The sequence below is a fragment of the Caloenas nicobarica genome, chromosome 4 (assembly GCF_036013445.1).
Source record: "Caloenas nicobarica isolate bCalNic1 chromosome 4, bCalNic1.hap1, whole genome shotgun sequence".
Classification (NCBI taxonomy): Eukaryota; Metazoa; Chordata; class Aves; order Columbiformes; family Columbidae; genus Caloenas; species Caloenas nicobarica.
The window spans coordinates 67,524,427-67,537,555 of record NC_088248.1 but is presented as its reverse complement, the minus strand read 5'-3'; the positions used below and the strand labels follow the sequence as shown (position 1 = coordinate 67,537,555).

General features: G+C 39.1%; 1 protein-coding gene across 5 annotated transcripts in view; it reads right to left on the bottom strand.

Annotated features, from left to right (window-relative positions):
- Positions 1-542: 542 nt before the first annotated feature.
- The window catches only part of SORCS2 (sortilin related VPS10 domain containing receptor 2), a 605,494-nt gene continuing 592,907 nt past the window's right edge, over positions 543-13,129 (bottom strand). For 2 of the 5 annotated variants that reach the window (XM_065633605.1, XM_065633601.1), the window contains exons 26-28: positions 6,659-6,816; positions 4,427-4,506; positions 543-4,087 (exon numbers count right to left, since the gene is read on the bottom strand). In XM_065633605.1, the coding sequence (XP_065489677.1) occupies positions 4,064-4,087; positions 4,427-4,506; positions 6,659-6,816 (262 nt within the window). In that variant the 3' untranslated portion in view covers positions 543-4,063. The remainder of the gene's footprint in view (positions 4,088-4,426; positions 4,507-6,658; positions 6,817-13,129) is intronic. The other 3 variants (XM_065633602.1, XM_065633603.1, XM_065633604.1) reach the window with 3 other exon arrangements.

Below are 13,129 nucleotides of genomic sequence, written 5' to 3'. Positions count from 1 at the left end.
TGTCCAGAGGACAGTAATTTAACAAATCAGCTACTTTATATGAATAAACACTTTTCTCCTCTTTACATTGGTCACTGAAAGCAGAAAATTCAACAGGAGGATATAATTCAATGAGAATATCCTAAAATAGTTCAAAGAAATTGGATATTAACTGGGGATAATAACATCTTGCCTCAGGCTGGCACCTTCTATTTCTTCACAGTAATTTCCACCACCCTCTTCTAAAGGGTATAAAAACATACATTGGTTTATATTGCCTTTTTTTTTAAATTAATTTATACTGTGCATGAATTTTCCCTAAATGTCTTCTGAGCACTTTATATGGATGGATCACTCCAAAACCATATCACACATTCAGTGGCAAAAGGGAAAGCAAAGATAACAGCTGTAAATCTTGATGGCTCCGTTCAAATGCTTCAAACCAGTGCTGCTTGGAGGACTCTGAAAAGTACAGGGTGTTTTTAAAGTTGCAAATACATAAGAGTTTAAGAAAGCCAAAAGATGTAAATGAGGCAAATACACCACCAGTTTTGTTGGTTTCAGTACAGTTCAATATCAATATTGATAAGTATCACTGTAACCATTATTAGAAGGGTTTTGACCAAATAACACTGCAGAAAAGTTTAAGATACTAGTGTGTAACTTAGCAAAATCACAGTCAATGTTGCGATCCTACCACATAACAATATGTTCCAATAACAGTTTTTAAATCAGATTACCTTTTTTTATTTTTTTAGCAGTGATGTACTTTTTTGGATTATGCATTTCTAACATTTATACATAATTGCAGCTGGCTTCAGATCACCATCCTTAATAACAGTAATAATTACAAGTAAAATAAAGCAAAACTATTAATAATTTATGCTCACAAAATCCTTTCACTCCGAAGATCCTGAACAAACAGTAATTAATTTAGCCTCACAATACCACTGTGAGGTAGGTAATTACTATCAGCCCCATTTACGGGTGGGGAAACTGAGGCACATACAGGTTAAGTAACTTGCGCAAAGTCTGGGTACAGAATCCAGGTACCTGACAGCAATCTTCTGTTTCACAGCCATCAAATCACCCTTCCTCATTAACAAATTTGACTGGAATACATACAAATACTGCATGTGTGTGTGCATGCGTGTGTGACTAGCATTTGTGCATAGAAACAACTCTGTGTTTCTGTATCTGCATGTATCAGGATTTTAGATATACATAAAGGATAAAATGCTAAGATGTCATGGATGTAGTTCAAGACACTCAAAAAAACTAGCACTAGTGAGAGCTTTCATTCAGAGATAAACCAAGACACTATGAATAGGAAACTGGGAATAGTATTTTTCTGAGTTTTAAAGTAATTGATTTTGAAGTTATTCTTGTGAGGGAATCAAAAGCTGCCTTTATTATCTGCTGGGTATTATTAATACAGTTATGGCAATACTAAACCCTCTTTAGAAAACTGTGTTTTTAAGACATGACAAACCAACCTCACAGGAGTGCTGCATGAATCAAATTAATAAGCATTGAAAAACATTATTAGAGGCACTATACTGTGCTGTTAATTAGCATACTGAGTGGTTAAATGTTCTACTGTGTTCCAAAAGACTCCTCTTATCAGACAGACAACTCATCCTGTATTAAATGTATAAAAGTAGCTTTTAAAGCATAAATTAGTTGTGTGACCTAGTTCCAAGTGTCCTTTGACAATCAGATTAACGACAAGAGAACAACCCCAAGCTAGAACTTCCAACCAATCTCTTGTCCCTGAGACTAACCTGCTACTCACCTGCCCCATATAAATAGCCCATTTCAGATGTATTTCTCAGGAACAAGTAAGATGTTTGCAATACTATTTTATTCTCTGCTCCAGCTCATTTCCAGGAAAAAAATCATAAAGAGCTGGTGAGAAAGGAAAGCATCTGGTGCAACAGTTCAGAAAGTTTCCAATGCATGGCACATTTTGTATCTGTACTGCTCTTCAAGCAATCCAGACTCAGATACATGTAATACCTTGGATTTCTACAGAGTCTGGCATGCAGCAGTCAGCTGGAACATTGCTTCTCTGTAAATCAGTTTGCATGCCACTCTACAACTAAATATGCAGAAATTTTAAATCTATTTTTGAAATTATTTTCCTGAGCAGTTTGCAAGCACTTTTCAGAATCTTCACTTGAATTTTTCCACCTATCTCCTTATAATCTAGATTTTCTTGTGCTTTATGCATATATCCTGTGGGGTTTGCGAGAGCCTACAGTACTACACTGAATTATTACATCCCAGTCTGTTGCATTTGATGACAATATGCTCTAGGACAGCTGCAGCTACATGGAAGAATGACTCCAATGCATACAATAATTTTAAGACTGTTCCTTACTGTCTTGTCAGCCAGCATTCATTACTCTCTGTTTATTCAGAAAGATGTGGTTAGCTATCTGTATCCTCCTTAAGCAAGGTGGTGTGCGAGCTTGCCACCAGCATCAGTATGACATTCAGTGAGTAAAGAGCTATTCATTCCCTATCGAAGGCAAAAAGTGAAGAGATTATAAAGGTTTCTGAGAGAAGCATCCTAATTCCAGGCAGCTGTGACACACAGGGTACCAGATGTTTAAACTCATCACACCACAGTCTGTTTTCTACACAGCTCCATAAACCACAGGGGAAGGACCAGTGGCGTGTGGATTCACCTCACTGCCAACTCCCTACGGATGCAGAGGCTGGGACTGGAAAACCCTGACCCAACTCACAAAACTGGGATTAGGAAACTCTGACCTGACTCACAAGCCTTTCTGCAGGCAGCTCCTTCAGAAGCTCCACCGCTCCCCCTGCAGAAATAGGGGCCAGCGCGGTAGTGGGGACTGAGTGACACCCTGTGGTGATGGAAAGGAAATATGAACCCCTGAATCACAGCCCACACATCCCTTGGCCCTCTGGATTGTCAAACCAACCCGAGCAGAAAAGGTAAGGTCAGAGTTTGCCCACCCTTGCCTGCAAGGGCAAACAGGCAGGGAAAATCCCAAAGAAGGATGTGGGTGGGAAGGGGACGGCAATGAGCTACTCAGTCCTGCCCAGAGGAGAGCTCTGACCTACCTGGCACCTCTGCCCTAATAGGAAGTTTTAAAAAATAACCATACAAAGAAAGCAACGTAAAAGAGGTATTTACACTTTCTGGAAATTTAAAAAGACACAGGTCACCAGCATGGGGTTTTACAGGATAATTCATCTGGCAGCTGCCATTGTCCTAGAGGTGCTTGCTCAGGAGACAAGAAAAGAGCAACTGAAATGACTGTCCGCAAGTGAAGGCACCTGGTCTGGAAATAGCATCAAGCTGGTGGTTTTGTTTTTCACATGAGTGGGACTAGGGGAGATACTGGTGTTAATGGTTTGTCAGGACTTCCTACACTTACAAGAGCATTATCCTATATTATGAGATATCTTAATTAACACTTCCTTTAATCCATAGAAAAGCCTAAGCCTAGATTAATTAGATTGTCTCACACATGTTTAAGTTAAGAGCTTGTATTGACTAGGAGTGCATTTGTCTCCTCACTCAGTCCTCTCCCAGTACAGAAACACTCAGCCTCCTGAAAGAATGTCATTGTGATCAACCAACCGTCTGTTCTGGTCTAGTCGCTTGTGTAAAAATCACCTTTTTGGGCTGAAGAGTCCCAGCCTTTCGCTGAATATCTCAATTAAAAATACAATTAAAAAGTTACAGTCAATCCTTCTAAAAATAAACATAAAGAACTAGAGCATATACAGACAAGAAAGAAGGTGGCATTGAAGGTGCCTAGGGCTACAAATATGCTACCATAGTTGGAGTTTCAATTGTAACATGTTCCCAGGCCATAGCGTGAACACAAGACGTATCATCCTTCTCTCCCAGTAACTGATGATGGACGCTTTTTTCCACAGGACCAATAAGGAATCTCCTCTCCACCAGCATTTACAGCCATATTTGCAATTTTGTGACATCACCAGAGAAAAATAAAATGATACAGAGAAGAGTCTTTCGGGTTTGTGTTCAGCTGTAAATATCAGCTAACCAGGTAACTGTGCATCTCTCTGGAGTTGATGCTCAAAACCACGCCTGAGTGATTGCCTATGAAAATACAGAAACAAAAGGCCAACATTAGTGTACGTCAGGCACTTCACAATAAATCTCCCTTTTATTGCAGGGACAAGTCAATCACATAAAGACAGTGGCTTTATCAAACAACAGGTCAGGTGAAGGTTTGTGCAACAGCTCCGTGTACCTACAGCATACTTTCGCGTAAAGTTTTTGCTTATGGTGGTGGATTTGTGGCAAATTCCTAGGGTTTCTATCTCAGTGACAGCATAAGTTGGTTCTCTTTGTGGCTCTAAAAGGTGTAGTTGTCTCGAGGGGTGCAGGTGAGGGAGGAGAATGGAACCTGAGGCGTCCATTCAACATGCCACTGACCTGGGACTGGACACTGACCGGCATCAGCAATAGGGGAACTCTGTAGCTGTTCAAGCTGCCACTTCTCCCAGAAGGAGTCACTGCAAGGTAATGGTGTTGAGGAGTCCCAAGGTGGGGGTTGCGATAAAGTAGGCAACATAAAATATATAGAAAACAAAAGAAGTGGATGGGTGAGTCTGGAAATATTGTACTGTGGAAATTCAAAAGTTATGAGAAGAGAGAGAACAAACAGAAACCCAAGCCTGTCACTCCCTGCTGTGCATCGAGCGGAGGCTGCTACTGATGTCTCCCAACAGGGAGGGAGAAAGCTCACCAGAACTAGAAGGAATGTCCATAGCATAGGAACCTTCTGCAAATAATGTTGTAAAACAGAATTTAATATAAAGCAGGGATTATAACATGTTTCGTACTCTAGCCAGATAAAATAGAGGAGTATCATTAACAGGAATATTTTCTTGGCAGTACTGAGCGATACCGGAGCTAGTGGAAAGTATTGCAAGTAACAAAACAGTACAGTGAGCAGAAGTATAGTTTTATGTCTTAAATAAATTCTTGTGTCTAAAAGCTGTACAGTAGCTGACGAATATGGATGATTATGATCCACAGAAATGAACTCTTTATGCTCCACTGGAAATGCTGCTGGTGTTGACAACCTGGGAGAAGCAAAATCAGCTCGAGACCTGCATTTAAGTTTCACATCAGAACTTCATGATCGTGCACTCTTTAACCCTAATAATGCTCTGCCCAGATATAAGATACTTTTTTCCTCTGCGTAAGGAGCGCAGGGCAAGTAGAGATTATTTCTGAATGTGTTTCAAATCAGGTAGCAGTTATTTATTCCAGTATGCCAAGCTGCCTTATATAAACAGGCCAGAAGGGATTTTCTACCACTAAAAGAAGTTATGCTTTTGTATATTACTAGAGGTGTATGAATGCTCCACTTTAACAGGTATGTCTGCAAAGACTTTGTTAGCATTCAGCCTTCTCCTCTAAAGACCCTGGCGATGAGTTGAGCAAACAATTTTAAGATACACTTTGTTTTTCCAGGGCTGTTTTTGGAACTAACTCTGGTAGAGTCAGGAGTGCGATCAAGATCATCTTGCAAAATCTGTATGAGAACACAGTGATACTCATACATAAAGCTTGTCAAAGAAAAGACAGAAATACACAAAGCAAAGCAGGAGGCTGGATTCTTCCCCTGTGCTCAAAGCTAACACCTCCAAGAACCTAGAAGGGGCACGCGGTTCAGCAAATGAAAATAAAGACATTGACAACAAACAATAAAGGTGAAACCCAAGATAAAGCAATCTCTCCTCTGCCAAAATTCTGTTCTTCCCCAGGCTACCTCTGGTGCAGCTAAAACACATCATCTTCTGTGGGTTCATGAAGACATTATAGTTGCTTGTTACACCATGAATCTATAGCTACAAATCCCAAAGGCTCTGGGTTATCTGATTTATTTTCCCAAATGTACAGAAATGGAAACGGGGAGCTTTTTCCATTGTCCTACACTTTTCAGCCTGTGACCTGAAAGTAGTCTGAACACAATGGTAAATTTGACAAGAAATGAACTTTATAGATCAGCACTCTATGTTACATTAAAAATAACCACAGGGTGCCAAGATATACACTTCTCTCTGACACTGGAACCATTTGCACTGAGAGATATTCAATGAAAGTTTCCCTCATGGGTTCTTTATGACGACCCCATGAATACTAGTAAGTTACCAGCTAAAACGTGGAAGAGCCAGGATAGTTTTTAGACAGGAATAAATCTGATGTTTCTAATAATGAAAACTTTAAATGCCACTGGAATACGATGGCAAATATAGCAATGGATCTAGATACAATCCCTCTGAAATCATGGAAACATTGTCTCTACAAATCCTTCTGGCCTAAACTCCGTTTTCCACTAATTTGGGGGATTACTGAGTTAATTCAAATGTTACCTACTATATCCTGTTCTACCAAATATAATTAATCTCTAAAATTGTCTAAGTCTGCTGACATTAAACTGTACTATTGCTATACTGTACAGAGCATGTCACCCATACATCACCCTGTATCACAAGCAAGCAAAAATAAGATAACTGAGATAATCCTCTGCTAGTGGTGTACTATTTGCTTCTCCCTGAGTCTGAGCATAAAATGAAAACAAAAAGCTAAAATAAAAACAAACATCAATTAAAAATCAATTACTTACAAAAATTTATAAACTAAAAATGAAGTTACCTCTTGCGTTACCTAGTGTTTGAGAGTCCAGATCATCATCAATAAACTCCTCACCCTGGATGATGTTCTGGGTGTCCTCACTATGATTAACAGGGCTTGTCATCTCCTGCTCTTTTTCATTGTGCATCTGGGCATAGACATTTCTGCCTGGCAGTTTCCTAAATTGAACAAGGAGAAAAAGTCTTGTGATGGACTTCATGTTGCACACATAATGGCATTAGAGCAGAGCTCCAGAACAGCAAAGTCACACCAGAGTCACAAAATAGCACCAATCCCACCCTTCCTTAATTTTGCATTGATAACCTAAAGCGATCAACTCCTTATTCTAAGTCACAGATTTATGTAACTGCCTTGCCATGATGTCCATACCAACGTAATAATTAAGCATCAGTGTCTTGACTAAGATTGACAGACAATGAAGAATACAAAAAACCCAACACCTGAAGCCACAGAAAAGCTATTTTTAAGAACTCAAGCAATAAAAAGGCCCAATGGGCATTCATTGCTGGTTCCAGGTGTCTTCACAAACACTAAGCTGGGTCACAATCATCATCTCATCTCCCTGTGGAGGTGGACGGACACTGAAGATAGGTGGTGGCATCAAATAACACTCTCATACACCATCGGGGTTGAGAATAAAGAGCAGGGGAAATCCAGGAGCAAGGGGTAAGGAGTAATGAGGTAAACAGGTATGGACAATGGCATATACGAAGACAGGGGAGGCTGGTAAAGCTAAGCAGGTAGTGCTAAAGGAGACAGTAAAAAGCTTGGCCCACGACTACTGGGAACTGCTGAATTAGACAAAATTTTCTATACCAGACAGCATAATTCATTCATTCTGATTTGCATCTAGAAAAACAAAACCATATTATTAAATGGCTCTATCAGCTCTCATGGATAATTCGCACCATGGTTGAGCCTGGGAGGCTTAAGAGTAAGAACTGATACAGAGTTCTTAACTAGATTAACTTAAATTACACTTTGTAAAATCAAATGAAATAATCAGAGACTTCTAACTTTGCAACAGAATTTATGGCTTAAACATTTCTAGACAGTCATACCCTTTGTTGTAGCTGCACTCACCTGCAATCTGCCTGGGCATATAGGGACATCCTTTCCTATGCATCAGGCAGACACTTCTAATTAGGGAGTTGCAGGTTGTGAGTTCCATTTCCTACACTGCAAGAAGCAGCTTGACAGCTTGATCAGCATGACAGCAGATCATGGCTGTCAAAGTCTGTGCTTAAACACAGATTATTGCAACGGGCAGACAATGAGAAGAAAAGAGAAAATGGGGTTGAACTGCTGAGGCTAAGCTGCGGTTGCTGCTGAGCTCCTTTAGAAAGTGAAAGGAGAAAAAGTGACACTAATATTTAGGCACCTCTCCAAAAACGACCATTTTCTGCTCCATATTCTGGCAGCAGTATGAAAGCTGGAAAAATACATAGGCTGCTCTCTCTAGGCTTTTGAAAATGACCTGTCTTTAAATGTCATTTCAGAAGAAAGGTTCTTTACCAACTTAGTTTGAGATAAAAGTTACTGCAGCAAACTATTTCAAACAGTACCTTTCCCTGCATCAAAATAATTAATAGAAATTGCTGAACAATGAAAGATGACTGAAGAGGATCTCCTTCCTTTAATTTGAACTATCCAAGAGACGAATTGCATCCTATATACCTATATATGTACACACAGAAATCTGTATAGGTATGTGTATACACACACATAAAATTATATATATATATAAAATATATAAATATATATAAAATATATAAAAATCAGGTATTTTATCCCATTATTTATAAGCGGCATAAATAAAGAAATCTGATTGCTCTTGCTCTGTTCTCTCAGTGAGCACGGAGCAGATAAAGCACAGGACTAAGCAAATGCTAAAGACAAGGACGGAAAGAAGCTCTGATAGCACAATGTTGTGCTATTACGATCCCTTCGACAGGTCTGAGGGCTCCTCCAACACAAACATGCACATGAAGCCAAGCCCTGCACCACTCTCCTCCCATTAACTTGATGAGAAGAGCCACACTGAAGCGAGGAAGGATATTCCTCCTTACCAAAACAAATAAATTAGGTAATTAATTTTGATTTTTTTTTCTCTAGGGCCAGTAACTCCAGACTGTTTTTAATGTGTCTGCTAATGAAACTGGTCATGTGGAAAACAATACCCCTCTCAATCAGATCTGCATCAAACCTGTCAAACTGCTCACTATCAGTCCAGCACCAAATGCCCAAGGGAAACAAAACCCAGAAGAATGTCTTCGCAACACATCTGCAGAATTAGCACATATGTTTCTGCAATAATTAGGAGACCTTCTCAAAACTGTATTTCTGACAGACTGTAGAAGTATCAATGGCATTATCAAAATATTTTTGACACAACAACATTATCCATCTCAAACCCATGTGGAACATCGGACCTTTGCAGCTAAGGAAAGGGAGCAGAGCTGCCAGTCTAACTGTTGCCTGCTGAGGCTGAAGGTCCTGTCTGAAACCAGATCAACAAGGTGTGTCCTTCGGTGTAAATCCTGAGGCTTTTACACACATCTCTGGTTAGAAATCTCCACATTCACAACACATACTATTAAACATATTAATGGGTTCCCGAATGAAGAAACCTCTCAACTTCATAAATGACCATTAAACATACTGTTGTGAAGAGCACTTCTTTACAGGTTACAGATGAAAGGAGAAAAGGTGTAAGCTGTTATTTCTCACTCACCTAAACCTCATGAGCCCAATCCTGCTAAGTACAGATCCTTTGTGGAAGGTATAAAGTTGAGGTACACAGTGACTCTTCTGTACTTTCTTTTGCTCCTTACACTTACAGAAGAAAAGCATCTTAGATTGTAAGAGAGTATGGATGGGGGGAAAGAGAATATTACAAGTCTTGTGAAGGCATACATAGCAGGCATTTGACCTTTTATACATTATAGAGATCTCTACGTGTTTCATATTGGTTTAGTTTTACAAGGCAGAGACTCAACCAGACTGAAGAAAATGATGGTCCAAGCCTTTTCAAGAGGCATTTTTAACACATGTGCCAGATGTTCTGTTTCTAAGGGACACCGCACTGTGGGATGAAACAGGATGTGGATACTGAATCCTTGCTAAAGATGGGCCCAATTCTGGTAATTTTCCAGATGTTCCTCACTGCTCTAGCATGTAGGAAAGAAGTTGCTACCCCTAATTATGCAGAGAAAAACCCTTGTGTGCCCTGATGTGTTTTGCTCTTCTTGAGCAAGCAATTTATGTTGAGTCCAATGTAACTTAAGCAGGCAGAGCTGAAATGCCTGGGTCTACATAAAAGACTACTGTGAAAACATGACAAGACATGAAATTTGACCCAAGAGATTTATATCAGCAATATAAAAATTGAAAGCACATTTTTAAGAACAGAGGAAAAGATTATGCAATAGTTTCTTTCGGAGGTTTACTCTTCAGCTGCAACATGCATGTGCTTCACATCCATCACTGGAGACAATTACCTCTGCTGAGCCAGCACTCCATGGTTTACATTTTTAGTTCCGTTTGTTTTCTCTGTAACATTTTATTTCAATCATGAAGAAGAATAAATATTCATGCCCGCTTTGAGGACCATAAAAATATGAACTGGAGACTTAATTCTGGACAGACAATGGCTTTCACCAAGCTCTCTAGGTCCCACACCTTTTAGAAAATATTCCAGACACCTTTTTTTTTCCCTCCCTATACTCACAAATTCTAATCAGTTCATAGCTGGAACTGTTTGCACTTAAAAATGTTCAGCAGTAAGAAACAGCAGGAGAGGGATGAGATATTGATTCCCACTCATTTAAACTCTCTAGCTCATTTGGCTTTCAATTCCTTCCTTGTGGAGCCAGCATTCATTGGCCTTTATACAACTTCAGTCATTTTCCAGAGGCTTGATTAAGATTCTGTTTAGTATAAAAAATAGGAACATATTCACATGGAAAAGGATATGGAATAATGCAGCATTCTCTTGGAACTTAAATAAAACTAACAACAATAATAATCCATTAAATACAATACTATATTGTGGTGTTGGCTTTATTATGTTTGGATTAAGGTTCAGATGACTGACTTCTTTGTGCTTTTAGGCACTCCTGATTTACTTGCCTCTTTCATTTCAGAAATCTTTTCTACATGCTATTACTTTGATTTCTGAGGAAGTTTTTATGAAATATTATGGACCATTAAATTAGTGCCTGCTTTTTTTTTTTTAACTAAATGACAGGGATTGGGACTAAACTTGCTCTCATGGAACATAAAAGTAGTATAAGCAAGGTGGGGAAAAAAATAGCTTTTCTTCAGAGAGTGGAAATGAGATAGTAAGTCAATGAGGCAGAAAGATAACACAGTTCTGCTCCAGATTGTGGAAATGACCCGGGAAGGAGTTCATTTACCAAAAGTGGCACTTGATAGTAGCAGCAAAAAAAAAAAAAAAAAAAAGGAATACAAATAAAATGGTATAAATTTGGCTGAAGTAGATTCATGGCAATCTGTGAAAACAAAGTATGCAGCTTTAAGTACACTGGCAGTAGTTTGCATACAAATTAAAAGACGAAGATTTTCATACTCTTTTACAGAATCAAGTTTGCTACTATTAAGCAGGTAAAATACCTAAGCAGAAAAGCCAACTATTTGCTCTGGTTCGGCTACTCTAATAGCCTGTTGTTTTACAGAAGTGAAAAATAAGAAAGGATGATTTCAGATCTTCCACTAGTAACCTGATGATTTCATGGCAGCTTTGATGTGGTTAAAATATAATTTTCCTTTCCTCCACTTTGCCTAGTGCAGACAGTGCTATTTGCCTTCTCTCTGCTGTTGTCCAGGACCCCACACCATAGAAGCTTGCTCTGAAAAGATGAAGAAATCTTTTCTGGATGCCAACTTGAAACTCACAAAAAATATAAACATTTTTTCAAAGGGAATGGAAGAAGTATGTTTTTACTGAACCAAATTTAGTAAAGATGGTATGGTATAGAAACAAATATATGCAGGTCCCAGATCTGCATTAAAAAATAAACCTGATTTCTCAAAAATATTTTCCAGCTGTTTCACATTGTTCTGGTCAAAAGAAGCAGCTGTAGTTCATCGTACCTGGATGCTTAAACCACTGAAGCGTACTACTGAGCATTGTAACATACTGTTTGCTTGAGGCACCACATCGGTGATTTCCACACTCAGAAAACAAGGGCAAAGAAAAGGCAAATTATTCTTGGCTTGCCCATGTTTGTTGTCTACACTGCTTCTTGTGCCACAGATGCAGTCAGATTTAGCAGCTGGGATATAACCTGTCGCTCTTTACTGCCATCCTGAAAATTTCTTCCAAAACTATCTTAACCGATCTTTGTTTATTAGTAGGATACAACTAGAATTAGTTTTTTTTAAACTATCAGCATTTATTATTTAGAATTTACTTTTAATTTACTGGGTAAAAATAGCCCTAATCTGAATTGCTTACCTACTCTGATCACAAAGGATCAAAACCCTGTGTGTCTCAAGACTTTTTGGCTATTTTTTTATGTCCAAAGCAACCCAAGCACCCTTGGGATTGCTAGGAGTCACTCCATGAGCTCTGGGGACTCCAGCACCAGATTTTCAAGCACATGTTCCTGGGGAGAAGTGGCTTCATGCACAAATAGGCCATTAGATAAAGGAGCGGGGGGGGAGTTGGGAGATGTAATGATAAATGCTTGTAATTTTACTGTATGTAAGAACAGAGGGCAGCAGTCATCTTAGTCAGTGTTTAGGTATTTGGGATTAGAGTACATTGAAAATTATGTAACCCGCAGGCATCTAATCATTAACTAGACAGCCATGACAACTCTGATTATCCAGCTGACCCTACAATTTTAGTTTTGATTAATGGGAAATAATACAATTTTAAAATTTTCTTTTAATGCGCATTACTTCAGGAGCAATGAGACAGTGTTGGTTTTTACTATGCATAAAACTAATCAGCCAAAATCCCACTACCTTTATATGATTCAGCCTCTGTTTTTCCCCTACCCCCTGCTTAATTAGATAAAATACTCTCTTGGTTTTCTGCATACGAGGCATCTGACACAGAATCTTATGCAGGACTGTTATTTTTAGATTACTGTTCTCCCTCAAACTAATCTCATGACATTTACTTCTTGCAAGGGACACCAATTTTTAGCGCTGGGTATTGCAGTTTTCAAAAACTGGCAGATCAAACAGGAGCAGCAAGTTTCATCATAGCCGTCCTCATTGCCCTGGAAGAATCATTACAAAGAGGTATTAGATTAGTCCCTCATGTCTTGTCAACACAGTCTTTCATCTCATAATTCTGCCTGACAAAAATTAGTATAAATTAAGATCCGGGTTCTTACAACATAAACTTCAGAGATAATCTGGGCAGGCAGGGCAGTGACTATGCTTGGGGACAAGGGACCTCAGCATGCAGGAACCATCAGGCAGTTCAGGTAGGTT